At 40.3% G+C, this 15228-nt stretch overlaps 1 protein-coding gene across 4 annotated transcripts; it reads right to left on the bottom strand.

The window, feature by feature from the left end:
• Window positions 1-224: 224 nt before the first annotated feature.
• Window positions 225-14797, bottom strand: trib2 (tribbles pseudokinase 2). Of its 4 annotated transcripts, XM_041188412.1 has the most exons (5): window positions 14738-14797; window positions 14449-14545; window positions 13376-14193; window positions 12657-12949; window positions 225-3337 (listed from the first exon to the last, which is right to left on the bottom strand). In XM_041188412.1, exons 3-5 carry the CDS (start codon window positions 13646-13648, stop codon window positions 2863-2865), a joined length of 1041 nt encoding a protein of 346 aa, XP_041044346.1. In that variant the 5' UTR covers window positions 13649-14193; window positions 14449-14545; window positions 14738-14797; the 3' UTR covers window positions 225-2862. The 4 variants fall into 4 exon arrangements, with proteins under 4 accessions (XP_041044346.1, XP_041044345.1, XP_041044344.1 ...); XM_041188411.1 differs by having other exon boundaries at window positions 14449-14797; XM_041188410.1 differs by having other exon boundaries at window positions 13376-14545.
• Between the last annotated feature and the right edge of the window lie 431 nt (window positions 14798-15228).

The following is a 15228-nucleotide window of genomic DNA, read 5'->3' as shown; positions in this document are numbered from 1 at the left end:
GAGCATGGCCTCTGCCCAAACACAACATTTAACTACAGCGAAACGGTGGGTGTTAAAGGAAATGCTCGCCCCCTCAATCTTCATGCATATCCCACTGCATCTCTCTCACCCTCCCAAGAGTAGAGTTGAAACCATTGGTTGAAGGGTTGCCACTTTTTGGTCACAAAAGAATATAACCAAAACATATACTAATTCAGAAGAAATAGGAGCACTCAGTTAGTTGTGCAATTCACAAATTTATTTACTGAAGGAGAAGATTAGGACAAAACATCAAACCAAATACAATAAACACCAGAGGCAGTAAAACCCACCATGCAGTCTCCTCTGTTCCCCTTCCACTTTAGATCGAAACAAAAACAAGTAATCCTTCTCAACATAGCACCATCCACAGAGTGAATATAATTCACTCCCATTTTTTTCATGATTATTTTGAAAAATTTTAAATTAACACTTGGCAGGTCAGCTGCAGCTTCCCCCCCACCCCCCCTCCCCCCAAATGAGAACTTTAATTAACCATCCTCTTCTGTGTTTTTAATTGGCATATACAAGCTCTCCTGAAATGCAGGCAATAGCATCCATAAGCCAAATAGGTCAAGTAGCTGTACGTACATGCAACATACTATAAAAGCACAAATTCAAGTTAACAGATACGTACTACAGAGTCCATGTATACCTACCCAAGAACATGACCATTTCACAGAACTGGTACAGGCAGTAATCAAACAACCGAGGTACTGGAGACAACACAGGAGAAAAGTATGCAAGGTAAGAAATTTCTAATATATAGCAATTTGAAAGCAGAAAAGTAATTTGACAAGCTAAAATTAAAAAATCTACAACCTATCCAGGGTTTGAAATACACACTGCAGATTTGCCTGTGCTCAATAATGTTACAAATATAGGTCCATAAATGTGCTTGCATTTGAATATAATTGTTAAAAAAGTCATATTTATACTTTATTTTCACTATTTTAACCATAGGCAATAAGTAACTTACTCCACTTTAACTGCCAAGTATTATTCCAATTTTTTTGCTGAACCATACAACTTGACAATTTAAATCTAGGCATATTATGCCTTTACAACCACACTTAAAAAGGAAATTGTGTAAATGAACAACTGATGTTTACGCATGTAACTGTATCACACTGAGCTCAATGTGAAGGGAACCCACTTGATAAGTGGATTCCTAACAATGGCAGATATTCATGATTGGTCAGTCCCAGGCACCATAAGTTTTTCAGACAGCAGATAGGGCGCCTCATGGCAGCACAACCTTCAAGTAACAGGAACAATTTTATTAACAATTGCAGTCTATTCTTATTAATTTCAACCCATTTAATTTCAATTCAAAATCTATTTTATTAAAATAACTTTGAATTGTCAGAACAGACTGAATATTCAATCCAGGATTCAATTTCAGAATTCATTAAACTATATAGCACCAAGCCACGGAACAGAATATTAGACCACTAACCAGTCACTCATTCACTCGTGCAATAGCTTAAACTTATTTGTTTTGTGATATTACTCAATTATAGGTGCTTAACACTTGTACAAGATTTTTTGTTAAGTCTTTGTCACACAAGGAGGTCCTGTGTTTGCAGCAGGACAAGACAGACAAACATTTTGCTGATTAAATGAGCAAACACTCACCAATAAGTTGACTTGTTCGCCAACTCAATAGATCAGAGCCAAAAGTAGTGAGATGTGTTCAAAAAGTCTACTTTTCAGCTGCCAAAAACAAAGATCTATGATTTGTGACAATCCTTGTTACTGTTTTAGTCAGTGTGCATTCACTTTAAAAAAAAACAATATTTGATTGGTCTCAAGAGGGCTAGATAAAAATTGCCTGGTACATGATAGCTTGGCTTCATTACCATACCTTTGCACAGCCCGAGGCAGTTGTTACCTAGCTGTAGAAGAAAGGACAAATGAGCAGTGAAAACGTAGGGAAATTTAAAATACATTTTAATACTTGTAGGATATTGAAGTCTAAAATAAACACACTATCATTGGATAGGACACTATTTTCTTTACACTAGTATAATGGTTCCAGCAGGTGTATTTCAAACCCTGAATGTTTGCCAATATGGGCTTCCTTACCAGTGAAGTTACATATGAAATTTAATTTCAATAGTTCCTGCCAACCTGCATTGAAGTACTATACACTCAACAGAAAACAGTTTTCCCTCTTAGGGAACTGAGCATTAACATGCTCATTTTCTGACAATATTTAGTATATTCTGAAAAAAAAATTACACAAGATAATGAAAATAGCTACATATAAACACAAGCAGAAATTTTATTTTAGCACCCGCATTTTATGGTCGGTTTATGTGCACCTAAATTTTTTTCAATGAATCACATTGAATAAAATGTTAAAACATCAGAAAAAATTTAGGAGACTCTTACAGGAGGATTGTACATTCCCTGAATAATGAGAGAAGTAAAATAATCTAACAGTGCGATGCCAATGTGTTACATTGTGTGCCGAGGCTAATTAAGTTTCTATTTGTGATTTGCAACCATTATAAAATGAGTGATGAGCTGCACAATTATGCATGTGTGCAGTATTCAGCGCTCTCCGTGGCTCTATGAGATGAGAAGCTGCAACATTTTACACTGCCTTTTCCTTCCGATCAATCAATCTAACTTGATAGCAGAACCACCTGATTACTTGTGCTACATGTTAACCTTAGGAGTCCCACTCTGCTAGTCATTTAAGTCACTGTACATCTGCACCACTTTTGCTACCAAGCTAGGTCAATTCAGGGTACCATTAATCAGTTCAGGAAGGACGCCATGTGGTGGGTACCAGCTGTTAATATCTTCTTGACGACACCCAACCTATGGGTAAACTCAGTTGAAAAATGGGTCCAACTCAACATCCATATTCACATCAGGTACCAGTTGATCAACTGCTTCTTTTTCATTAGCACCATATCCGGAACTAGAAGCTGCAAAATCAGAGGCAAACCAGGGATGGTCCAAGATTTCCCGGGATGTCAGCCTTTCCAAAGGCTCACGACGCAAAATGCTACGGATAAGGCATTTCGCCCGTGGGGAGAGAGTTTCTGGAATGTTAAACTGGCCACGTCGAATCTTGCTGAAGAGTGAACTTGGTTCCACATCATGGAAGGGATATCGTCCAACAAGCATTGTGTACAGCATTACACCTAGACTCCAAACATCAGCTGCCTTACCAGAGTAGCTGCCATTGGTGTTAAGGATCTCGGGGCTCACATAAGCTGGGCATCCATGCTTGTCTGAGAGAGCATCGACTTCACCATTCAAGATATAAGCATCCTCCAAGCTTTCCAGCTTTACTCGAGTCCTACAACAGAAGAAAAAAAGACATAACATCTTGCCAAGCTAATATGCTCTAGCATTTCAAAGAAACTGCCCAATATACAACATGCTGCACTAATTAGAAATTGACAGGCTGGATCTTTTTTGCTTACTCCATAAATGGGTGCAAATACAGACCCTAGATACAGTAGACTTGAAATTTCTGCTTTTCACATTAGCAGAATATAGCTTCTGGCTGTCCATTTCAAATCTCCTGCTTCATTACCTAATTTCTGGGTACATTTTGCTAAAAGCTGTGTACAAATATGTTAAGTGAAGGAGCCACAAAAACTAATACTATTCTGTGCTATGAGCATGGGACTTCTATGCCTAGACATATTAGCTAGAACTGTAATCTGTTCCTACCACTTGTAAAGTTAGAGGCTTCAAGAATAAGCTTTTAACCATAAAAGGGATGAAATGGAAGTCAAATGACATTAATGTTCCTTCTGGCTCCTCTCACATCCAATTCCCACTCTCAAAGCAGGAACTAGGCAGTTCCTCAGGAACAACAGAAAAAAGAACGTGAATCAAAATGTCCCTCACTACTTGCAATCCACCAGAGATGGCAGGCACAGCAGGTCAACTATCTTACCTCTTGATGTTGATAGCTAGATTTAGCATCATTATGGAAAAGGACAAAGATAGAACAGGAGTATAAGTTCTAAATTGGGGGAGGACAAATTTTACAAAGCTGAGGGGTGAGCTGGCAAGAATGTACTTGTTACAGCTATTAGAAGGTAAAATTGTCAAATCAGGGGGAGGCAAAGGCTAGATTCTATGGGCAGAGTGTAGACAGGTCCCACAAAGAAAAAACGGTGGTACTGCCAAATATAGAGCCCCCTGGTTATCCATAAGCATACCGGCCAAGATAAAGCAGGATAAGAAAGCTTATGACAGTCACAAATGACTTAATACTGTAGAAAGCCTAAAGTAGTATAAAAAATACAGGGGTGAAGTAAAAATGGAAATTAGGAAAGCAAGGAGAGGGTATGAAAAAATATTAGCAGATATAATCAAAGAAAATCCAGTACGTCAAGAGCAAGAGAATAACAGGAAAGGGTTGGGCCTATCAAAGGTGTACATGGTAACCTGTGGGTTGATGCAGATGATGTGGGCAGGGTTCTCAATGAGATCTTTGTCTCTGTCTTCACTAAGGAGAGGGATGATGCAGACATTCTAGTTAAAGAGATGTGGAATATTAGCTGCAATAAGCATAGTGAGAGAGGAAGTATTGGAGGGACTGGCATTCTTGAAGGTGGATAAGTCATCAGGGCCAGATGCATTGTATCCCAGCCTATTGAAGGAAGCCAGGGAGGAAGCAGCAGATACTCTGAGGATAATTTTCCAATTCTCACTAGATACAGGTGAGGTCCCAGAGGACTGGAGGTCTGTGAACGTTGTACCATTAGTTAAAAAAGGTGCACGGGATAGGGCAGAAAATTATAGGCCAGTCAGTCTGACTTTGACGGTGGGCGAATTATTGGAAACAATTCCGAGACACAGGATAAACTGGTCACTTAGAAAGGCGTGGGTTGATCAGGGATAGTCAACATGGTTTTGTTAGGGGACAATTGTGTCTTACTAACTTAATAGAATTTTTTTGAGGAAGTAACAAGGAGGATTGATGAGGGCAGTGCAGTGGATGTTGTCTGAATGGATTTTGATAAGGCATTTGACAAGGTCCCACATGGCAGACTGGTCAGGAAAGTGAGATCTCAAGGGATACAGGGGAAGGTGGCAGGTTGGATGCAAAATTAGCTCAGTGACAGGAAACAAAAAGGTGGATGTTCTTGTGAATTGAAAACGGTTTCCAGTGGTGTTCCACAGGGCTCAGTGTTGGGGCCCTTGCTGTTTGTTGTATATATTAATGATTTAGACTTAAATATGGGAGGCATGATCAGGAAATTTGCAGATGATACAAAAATTGGCCATGTAGTTGATAGTGACAGAGATAACTCATGATTTCAGAATGATATTAATGGTTTGGTTGAACGGCAGAGAAGTGGCATAATGGAATTTAATGCATTTGGGGAGGGAAAACAAAGCAAGGGAATACTCAATAAACAGAAAGTCATTGAGAGGGGTTGAGGAAGAGAGAGACCTTGGAGTGCATGTCCACAGGTCCTTGAAGATGGCAGCACAGGTGGACAAAAAAGTATATGGAACGCTTTCCTTTATTGGGCATGGTAGTGAATATAAAAGCAAGGATGTAATGATGAACTGTAAAATGCTGGTAAGGCCACAGCTGGAGTTTTGTGTACAGTTCTGGTCACCACATTACAGGAAGGACATAATTGCTCTGCAGAGGAGATTTACAACGATATTGCCGGGCTTGAAAATTGCAGCTATGAGGAGAGTTTAGGTAGACCAGGATGATTTTCCTTCAAACAGAGGAGGCTAAGGGGTGACCTAATTGAGGTGTACAAAATAATGAGAGATCTAGATAGGGTAGACAGAAAAGACTTATTTCCCCTGGCTGAGAGGACAATTACCAGGGGACATAGATTTAACGTGATCGGTAGAAGGATTAGAGGACAGGAAGAAAAACATTTTCACCCAGAGGGTGATGGGTGTCTGGAATTCACTGCCTAAGTTGGTGGCTGAGGCTGAAATGCTCAACTAATTTAAAAGTACCTGGATCTGCGTCTGACGTGCTGTAACCTACAAGGGTATTGACCAGGTGCTGGAAAGCGGGATTAAAATGAGTAGCTAGTTTCTTTCTCTTCTTGATTGTCACAGACACGATGGGCTGAATGTACTCTTTCTCCTAACTTTTCTATGGTTCTTGGCTACAAACTTCAGAGACAGGAAATTATGCTAGCAGCACGGTCAGCTCCATATACCAAAAGGAAATTACAAAATATTCTGAATTAACATTTTAAAAAAGGTAAATCATAGGAGATAACATTGAAATAATGGCACACTTTTTTTTTACACAAAATTCTATATTGAAGAGATTTAATATAACAGGCAATCCCTTCTGAAGAGAAGAACATTACCTTACATGGAGAACTCTGGACACTTCCAACTCATTACAAACCTAGCTTATAAAATTAACATGCACAAGACTTGATAATGTTTGGACTTCAAGTAAAACCAGAGAAATCACATAACATTTCCTTCTTACTCATGGGATAATAATGGCACTTCAGTTTCCAATTCAATATTGCCTGTAATCCACCCATTAAACTGGGAGACTCACAGTATAGCTTCAACAATTTATACAACTAGGCAATGCATTCCAGATCCTGACCACTCGCAGCACGAAAATGTTTTTCCTGTCGGCTTTGCTTCTTTTGTCAATTACTGTAAATCTGTGCTCTCTGGTTCTTGATCCTTCCACCATGGGATCAGTTTCTCCTAATCTACTCTCTCCAGATCCCTTATGATTTTGAATATCTCCATCAAATCTCTCCTCAACCTTCTCTTCTCCAAGGAAAACAGTCCCAAATTCTCCAATCTACATAACTGAAGTTACTCATCCCCAAAACCATTTTTGAGAATCTTTTTTGCACCATCTCCAAGGCCTTCACATTCTTCCTGAAGCATGTTGCCCAGAACTAGACATACTACATCAGTTGAGGCTGAACTAGTGTTTTATACAGGTTTAACACAATTTCCTTGTTTTTGTGCTCTATGCCTCTATTGATAAAGCCTAGGATGCTATATGCTTTATTAACCGCGCTCTCAACCTGTCCTGCCATCTTCAATGATTTATGCACATATACGCCAAGGTCTCACTGCTCCTACACCTTTTAGAATTGCAGCCTTTATTTTGTATCGTCTCTCCATGTTCTCCCTACCAAACGAATCATTTCACACTTCAAATACAGCCCATCCGATACATAAACAACCAATTTCCACAACCATTGATGTGGTCTACCCTGAACCAGCAAAAATTTATTGAAAAACCATTGAAGAACAGCATTTAAATATTTAAAATAATCTTTCATGCACTTAGGATTTCCATCTTAGTTTGTTTCCATAGTGACACCGTGCATGAGATTATACACAAAATGCAAAGCACAGACCATCACAGAATGAGCTCTTTGTTACACCAATTCCTAGGATATTATAGTGTAGACATATTTTGTTGGGCACCCAAGGGTGACAAAAATGGAAGCTATTAAAAAAATTACATGAACCGAAAGCAAAGCACAAGATAGTTTTTAGCATTTGCCTGTCATACAATAAAGAGTTAAAAAGTAATACAATATCGCATTCATACTATGGCAACAACTTTTCTAACAATGGAATTGCTTGTTGAATCAGACCATATGAACAAAACGGGAGCAAATTACAGCAGCAATCTACTCTGAATGGGGCAGACTCCCACACCAATGACAGCTCTCTGCAAGTACAAAGAGTGCTACAAATAAACAAAGCATTATTCAATCAAATAATTCAAAACACCACCACGCAACTAAATATAAAAATTGCGATTGCACAACTTGGACAGGAATGTGGCAATTTGGCAATTTATTTTGATATCAGAACAGTCTCCTCCTTGTTGCAACACTTCATTTGGAAATCATTAAAGCTCAGCTCATACAGCTCCCTGGTTAAACGCACATTCAGCATTTGCACAGCAGTGGACTAGTGGGAGTCAGGCTTAATGAATTCTGCCTCAGGTTAAAAAATTTCAGCCATTACATTTTGCCATCTTATAAAATTAAGCATTTGCTTATCACAGCTCCAGTTTTTCCAGAGATCATGTCATAAACATGGAATACTGCTACATGTCCAGGCAAGAAACTTTTCATATACAGTCACAAGTTCAACCTCTGGACTCAGCTAAATTAAGAAGGAATCCATATCACCCCTGCCGCAAGGGTAGATTAAAAAAAAAAGAGAAATAGCCGCTGATCATTATCCAGGGGCCGTTGTTGGAAAGATTGCATCTGTGTGATCAGTACTGGGGCTGGTTGTGATATCCCTCACGGTTTTGCCCACCAACCCTCACCACCAAGACTCATACAAAAAGAACATCTTGCTCAAACAGCTAAGTCACGAAGTACCAGGAGCCACACTCAAAATGAGTCACTATATTCAAAAGTGAAGTGGAAAAAAGTTAGAAAACCGATCACAGAGCAACAATAAAGCCCCAACAATGAAGAAATGGAACATCCATTCAGGAGGCACTGAACTGTGCAAAATGCAGCCTTAAAAATGTCAGTGAAACAAAATTATCCTTTCAAGAGTTTCAAACCAATCTCCAATGTTGCTGCTCAAAAAGGAGATTGAAGAAGAATCAGTATAGATATACTGGAAGTGTGATGTGTATATTAAAAAAATCTCTGAATGGAATCACTGAAGGCAGCTAAAGAAAACTCTGCAACCTAATCACTCCAGCTAATGGCAATTTATTAATAATAAAAAATCAAAAGAAACTGAGGTGTGCAGCTAACAATGTACGTACATATTTGGGGCTATGAAGTTTAGAGAGGCATAGAAAACCAGCACTGTTTTCAAACAGACCTGCCACTGAAGTCAGAAGGATTAGACACAGAAAATTTAAAACCTGTAATGACCATCATTTGTTACTAACTCAAGACCAACACTGAATTTCTAGAACAACTTCACCTTGCACCAAATCCACTATGGAACTCCAACACTTCTAGACAAACAATTACACCAGAATTGCCAGACTTCTGCTACTCATACATCACATCTACCCCAAACTAAGGCAGAGGCAGTTGGGAGTCACTCCATCAGCATACTATGAGCTGATAGTGCACCACTTGGGCAACCACCTGCCAGGAAACTCAGCAACACCTCTATTTGTTGCTTCCAGTCAATCCAATTCAGCACACATCTAATAATCAAAAAGTAGCCCCAGATGCAAGAAAATCTGCTCCCATGAATTAAGAGTCCGCACTTTCATATCTCCATATATGCATTACATTTCCAGGACAGGCAAATGTTTAATTGGTCACAATTCAATACTCAGAATGCTCCATTTTCAACCTATATTACATTTAAAATGTTCAAAACTAAATCACACTGTGGTTGTCATTAATCCCATACTTTGCACATGAAATCTGGCTCATAGTATGAAATTTGGTGAATAACCTAAGCTTTGGAAAGGACTACTGCATGAGATCAGGAATATTTCTCAACACTCTGGCTAAAAGGAGCATGGGAATCTCTAACCAGTTAAGTTATGTGGCTGATATTCCCAAAAAGAATTGAAACCTTTTGGTCAGGTAGCTTATGTAAAGGTTACCCCCATGACAACGTGTTTAAAAATTAACGTTAGAATTAATAATGCAGCTCCCAGCAAGATATTACTATCATATCTAGCTGAATGGTCAAAGTAAACAAGGGCTATACTCTAACCAGAGCAAGAAATATAAATAGTGAGATATAAACTATTTTGAAAGTACCCAGATACATAAGTTCACTGCTGGGGATTTAGTTTTGCCTAGAGCTGCTATACTTCTGTTTTAAAAATGTAAGCAAGTGCAATTTTGAAAACAACTCTTCACATCCAAATATCTCATCCGTACTAGTAGGAAAATTGTTCACTTGTGCATATTCCATTTCTACCACTAGATGCCACAAGCTATATGTGTAAAGCCTCAGGTGACATAACAAAACACAGTAGTTGAAATAAAGACTAATTGTTATGCAACTGATTAGTTAATTCTTTTGTCTGTAACATATGCATTGTCAGCTCGCAACGTAACAAATTTGTAGCTTAAGGTGAAACTGACATGCAGACATACCCCTTTAAACAAACAAAAACAAAGAACCAGCACATAAGCAGCACTGGCCACCAATTTCTTTTTGCAGGATCAGTGAGTATTAGTAAAACGTATGGCTGGCCAATGTCTGCCTAAGTGAACAGATCCTCAACTCTCCAATTATAAACTGGAGTTGCTGTAGTTTTTTTTTAAATCTAGGTATCTCATTGCATATTGAATATTTAGGTGACAAGTTTTTAAACTTGACATTTCAACTGACCACTGAAAGGTCAGTACTAAACAAAAGAAAAAAGTGCTATCAAAAAGAAAGGCGTGTGTAATGACAAAGCAGCTGGAGATAAAAACAAAAAAACTGCGGATGCTGGAAATCCGAAAATCCGTGCTGGAGAGTTCCACCAGCAAGGCTGGGTTTTTAACAAGCAGATGTCTTTTGTACCTTTTCTGGTTTAACAACATTATTAGTTGTTGGATCTGCTTTCAACTGAAGTTTTAAATCATTATGAACTGCAGCAGTTATATTAACTATAGGGACTTCCTCCACCCTTCCACTGTCTTCTGCATAGCCACCTGGGTATGGACAAGGAACATGTGGCAGCTGTCAGTACGCTGGAGGGTCTCCATGAGCAGTGGGCACTGCAGGGACAGGGGTGTTTGGTGCCTATGGGTAATATTAAAGATCCCTTTGTTATGATTTGGTTTTCTATTTGCTGTGCCCCTTTAAAAATGCATTTTTAAAAATGTAATAACACCAGAGCAACTTGATGTCTCCTCATTTAATGTAGAAAAAAGCATACATAATCTGACACCCGCTCCTGTGGCTTATACCCAGGCAGGTTTTAATCGGGTTTATGGAGAAGGCATGAGACTTTTACATGAGAGAAAAAAAAACACCATGCAAGATAAACCTTTCCAGATTATTGCAAAACAGCTGTGTAGGTAGCAGAAAGGAAACTACGTGTGCCAATGCCTTCCCATTGCTGTGTGAATGAGACCGCAGAGCAACCCGCCGGAAATACGCTTCTGTCGCCATAGAGACTCGGGGAACCTGCCACCAGGGTAAGCCTCACCTCACCAATACCACATCTCAAAAAGAGCTGAATACAACGAAGCAATTTACATGTTAACAGCTCCGAGTAATACAATGCTGCTGCTGCACGCTTCGGCAGCTTACTGGAGACTGAGCACTAGCAAGGGTGGCCGGAACCACGACGTGTTTTGAAGCGCAAAAAAAAGACACAGATCAACATTCTCCCCAAAGCGAGTTTATGACAAAAGTCAACTTTAGAAACTTGCCAATTGGAAAAATACAGGTCTACAGCCTGCATGTCAAACTCACACCAGTCTCTGTGCACCGACTGCTGAGCGAAATAATAATTAAAATGATATTCTGCTCTTGCGGTGCTGCAGCGGAGAGCCAGGCACCGACCGCACCAGACAGAGGTACAACAGTACACGTGCTGAAAACAGTGTACCAAGCATTCCACTAGTTCAGGACCTTCTATTAATTAAAAGGTGCATTGCCCTTCCCTATATATATATATACACACACACATATCTGCATTCCAGCTAGCAGCATTCGTGGCAGTTACCCGGTTGTTAATTTTCAGCAAGCTAGGAACCACTTCCCAAATCTCCCTAAGAAATCAAACATCGTTCCTTTGTGCACGAGAGTGAGTGGGTCCATATTTGTGCACACAAGGGAGGCATCGCAAGTGACTTGCGCAAGTGAAACAGTACATGACCGAACTGTTGCGGATTGTTTAAAGTCGACCGACTTGCATTATCGGAAATAAGCTTCTTTGGACAAGGGGCATGTAGTAAATCAAGCAATTTTCTATCTAGCGCACACTCGGGTAGTAAAGCATTGTGGATGTCCATGATGCGGAATCAAACTCTCTCACACTGCAGCAGCACGTGGCTGACGCAGTCAGTTCTAAGTTTTTGCACCAAATGTGTTAGCTACAAGCAAGCCTCCTTCCGTTACTGTAATCTGCAAGAGTTTGAGGTTTCACTGCGTGGGAAGAACACTCAGCATCTTGTAACAAAACAGCCCATCCATGTCAATAAGGTCTGTGGTTGTGATGGTCCCCAACTTGATAATTCTGCCGAATCCCGGTGCGCATTAATAGCTGAACCTACAGCATTATCTCAGGTTTCTGAAGAGTGCCAGCGTTCCCATTGTGCTGATCTAACAAAAGTTCAACGTCACTATGTGTCTTTACTTTTAGCTACTTTAACCCTCAATAGGAAATATAATAGCCACTGGCTCTGTAGAAAGCTTAAGCAAAAGAGAGCCACACGTGGAAAAAAAACCATGAAAAGGTTAATGAGGGTTACTAACGTTGTATTAGATAGACTTCAGTCACCGATATCATGGTCTAAACAGAAACCAGCAACGTAAAGTTACTTTAAATATTTACCAACTGATAAAACCGTCATTGGCAAAACATCGTTGGAGTGTAAGAGTTTAAACAAAGTACAGAATGCTGTTTTATACTGCTATGTCGGGCTGACTGCAATCGTGGGCCACTGTTTATATTAAAATCTTTGCATTATATTTGATGAATTGAAACGGTCACTGGCTGCCAATCTTACCGTTCCTCGTCTTTGAATACAAATTTTCTTAATTTGAGATCTCGCAGTACCACGCCATTGTCATGGCAGTGCGCTACAGCAGACGTTATCTGATAGAACAATCTTGCTGCTTCATCCTCTTTGAGCCTCTTGCAAGTGCGAACAAATGAATGCATATCCCCATGACTCTTTTCAAAGAAAACATACGATCGTTGCTCCCCTAGAAGAATTTCAGTTATCTGATTGATGCTTTCGTGCGCAGACAAATAAAAATAAGCTGCCAATGTTTCTTGATATCGACCAACATCGAATACCTGTGGAAACAAAATAAAAGTGAAATTTGGCATGATTTCCTATACTACTCCAACAAGAAGCAATACAGAGTCGGGGTAAAGTGGCCCAACACATTCATCATTTTACATTATAGCCATAGCAGTTGTGGTTTAAAGCACAATGGCCCATACGTTTCCTATCCTTAGGGTGCAGCTTACAAGTTCAGTAAATACCCCCTTTTAAAGTCGCGATTAACGAATGAAACCGAGCCCAACATTAAATTCCAGAAATGTACTAAATTTCATGGATTCAACAGCTCAAGTCCTCCCCCCCAAAAAAGCTTCTCGTTAACAAAGAGGCTGTACTTTCATTCATTTGCCTCTGGTGTATTGTGTGCACACATGTCATTGATTCTGAACCAAATGGCGTTTGACTGGTTAAGCTATCGGTAATTGTATTGTTTTTACCTTACAAACGAGCTCCTCGCCGCTATGCAAATGCACAGCCCCAAGAACGTGGTCACCCTCTAAAGGCTCCAACAATAGATATTGTCCGATTTGAGAAATGCAATGAGACGAGTTAGGGCTTTCAGGTGGGCTGGGAGAGCCTAGGTTCGGGCTGAAACTCTGGCTGCAGTCACTAGTCCTCACACAAGATAATTCTTCATATTCGTGATGAGTCTTATGCCTCGATCGTCCATACCTTACAATGCTGATTGGACTGGATCTCTGTATGCTCATGGGGCTGTAAATAGTAGTCCACTTAAAAAATACTTCACTGACAAGCGTTCACGTTTGTATTAAGTTTAGGGAGTTCTTTTTAACTCCAGAAACTGTAGGAGCGTTTCCCCCGTATCTTGCACTTTGGTCTAGACTTGTAGGTCCAGTTGTATTTTTCCCCAGTAAGAGTAAAGGAGTTTTCTTTATTTTAAAATAAGCACCATTTGGAGTAATAATGCAGGCTGTAAGTTTATTGCTACAGTTTTTGTCTTTTGCATAGATTGTTCGGATGGATCATATGAATGCAGCTTTTATAGCAAACAGTCCAATGCAATCAAAGCCCTGATACTGTCGAAGCGGAACGTGGAGCGCCAGCTCACAATGCTTTTTGTTCTTGTGGTTACGCGAGGGCATTCGCCGCAGCAAAACACACACAACACTGACTGGCCGAGGCGCTTGCACACAAGCCAGCCAGGTGGCGACGGACAGGGGAATTGACTCAACTCCTCACCCTCCAACTCTAGATGGCGTCCGATCCCCTCTGTCGCCGTCTTTCTCTTGTGCAGCTGAAACAAAATAGCCTCAAACTATCATCAAACAAGAGTATGGCATTCACCCTCTCGCATCTGCTTTACAACGTCCAAGTACAACTTTAAAAGATTTATTTTGCACGCACGCATGAGAAAGTCTTTGGCTGGCGAGTACTTTCCGATATTGGCGAGCACCTATTATATATGCATATGTATATATATATATATATAATTTTTTTTTTAAAAAGTAACAGTCAAGGACAAAAGAGATCAATCGTATCGTGTTCCCACCGTGCAGTCTTAATTCCTCCAAGCCTAGGTTCCAAACACAGCGATGACTTTGAAACTCCAGATGCCTTTGCAATTGCACAGTTGTTGAGATGACGACCTTGGGATGCACAATTTTTTTGGAGTTTTTGTTTGCAAAACGAAATATGCCGGAAAAAAAAGGAAACAAAGAAAATAAATATCTGCAGCTTTTTTTGCTCTATATTAAGGGATGGCCGTGAGGACCAGGCCAATCCCTTTTAGCAACAGCCGACATAAGACATCATCTTTCCGCTGCCTGTATATTACTTACGTGGCTGCAATCTGAATAATGTCAGCAACACTGACTCTCATTCAATGCAATCGCTGACTGCGGTCCACTGCGCCTCACACTAACCTGATAAGTAAATGGCCCGCTTCCCTGTTCCACTGAGCTGTCAATCACCCAGATAGCAACGGATGATTGGATAAGAGCGCTGTCAATCGAGCTCGTGCGTCACCGCTGCTGATCAGATTAGGCTGCACTCGCTCTATCACTTGGTTAAGTAGGTGATATCCCTCCGCACCCACACTCTGTGTATGTGTGTGTGTGTGCAGCTCTTCGGGGTATGGTGGTGGAGGGGGGGGGCTTTCAGTGCACCCAGTGGCCCTGGCACGGCAGGATCCTTCTAAAGAATAACAGTGCAAAAGAAGAGCGGAGTTCCTGTGCTTTTGGTTTTGCAATGACAGGAGTAGGGAAAAGATTGATCGGCGGCGCTATTTTCTTGCTACTTTGGTATTCAATGAAGCGGCGGAGGGTTCGGC

The sequence above is a fragment of the Carcharodon carcharias genome, chromosome 5 (assembly GCF_017639515.1).
Source record: "Carcharodon carcharias isolate sCarCar2 chromosome 5, sCarCar2.pri, whole genome shotgun sequence".
NCBI classification, from domain to species: Eukaryota; Metazoa; Chordata; class Chondrichthyes; order Lamniformes; family Lamnidae; genus Carcharodon; species Carcharodon carcharias.
This window is presented reverse-complemented; position numbering and strand designations above follow the sequence as displayed.

Excerpts from the sequence above, each read along its gene's own strand:
- trib2 (XM_041188409.1), bottom strand. The coding sequence starts at position 13,648 with ATGAGCATACAGAGATCCAGTCCAATCAGCATTGTAAGGTATGGACGA. Across the intron at positions 12,950-13,375 it reads GCGAGGAGCTCGTTTGTAAG|GTATTCGATGTTGGTCGATA; the intron begins GTAAAAACAATA and ends TTGTTTCCACAG. Across the intron at positions 3,338-12,656 it reads GTATTCAAAGACGAGGAACG|GACTCGAGTAAAGCTGGAAA; the intron begins GTAAGATTGGCA and ends CTTCTGTTGTAG.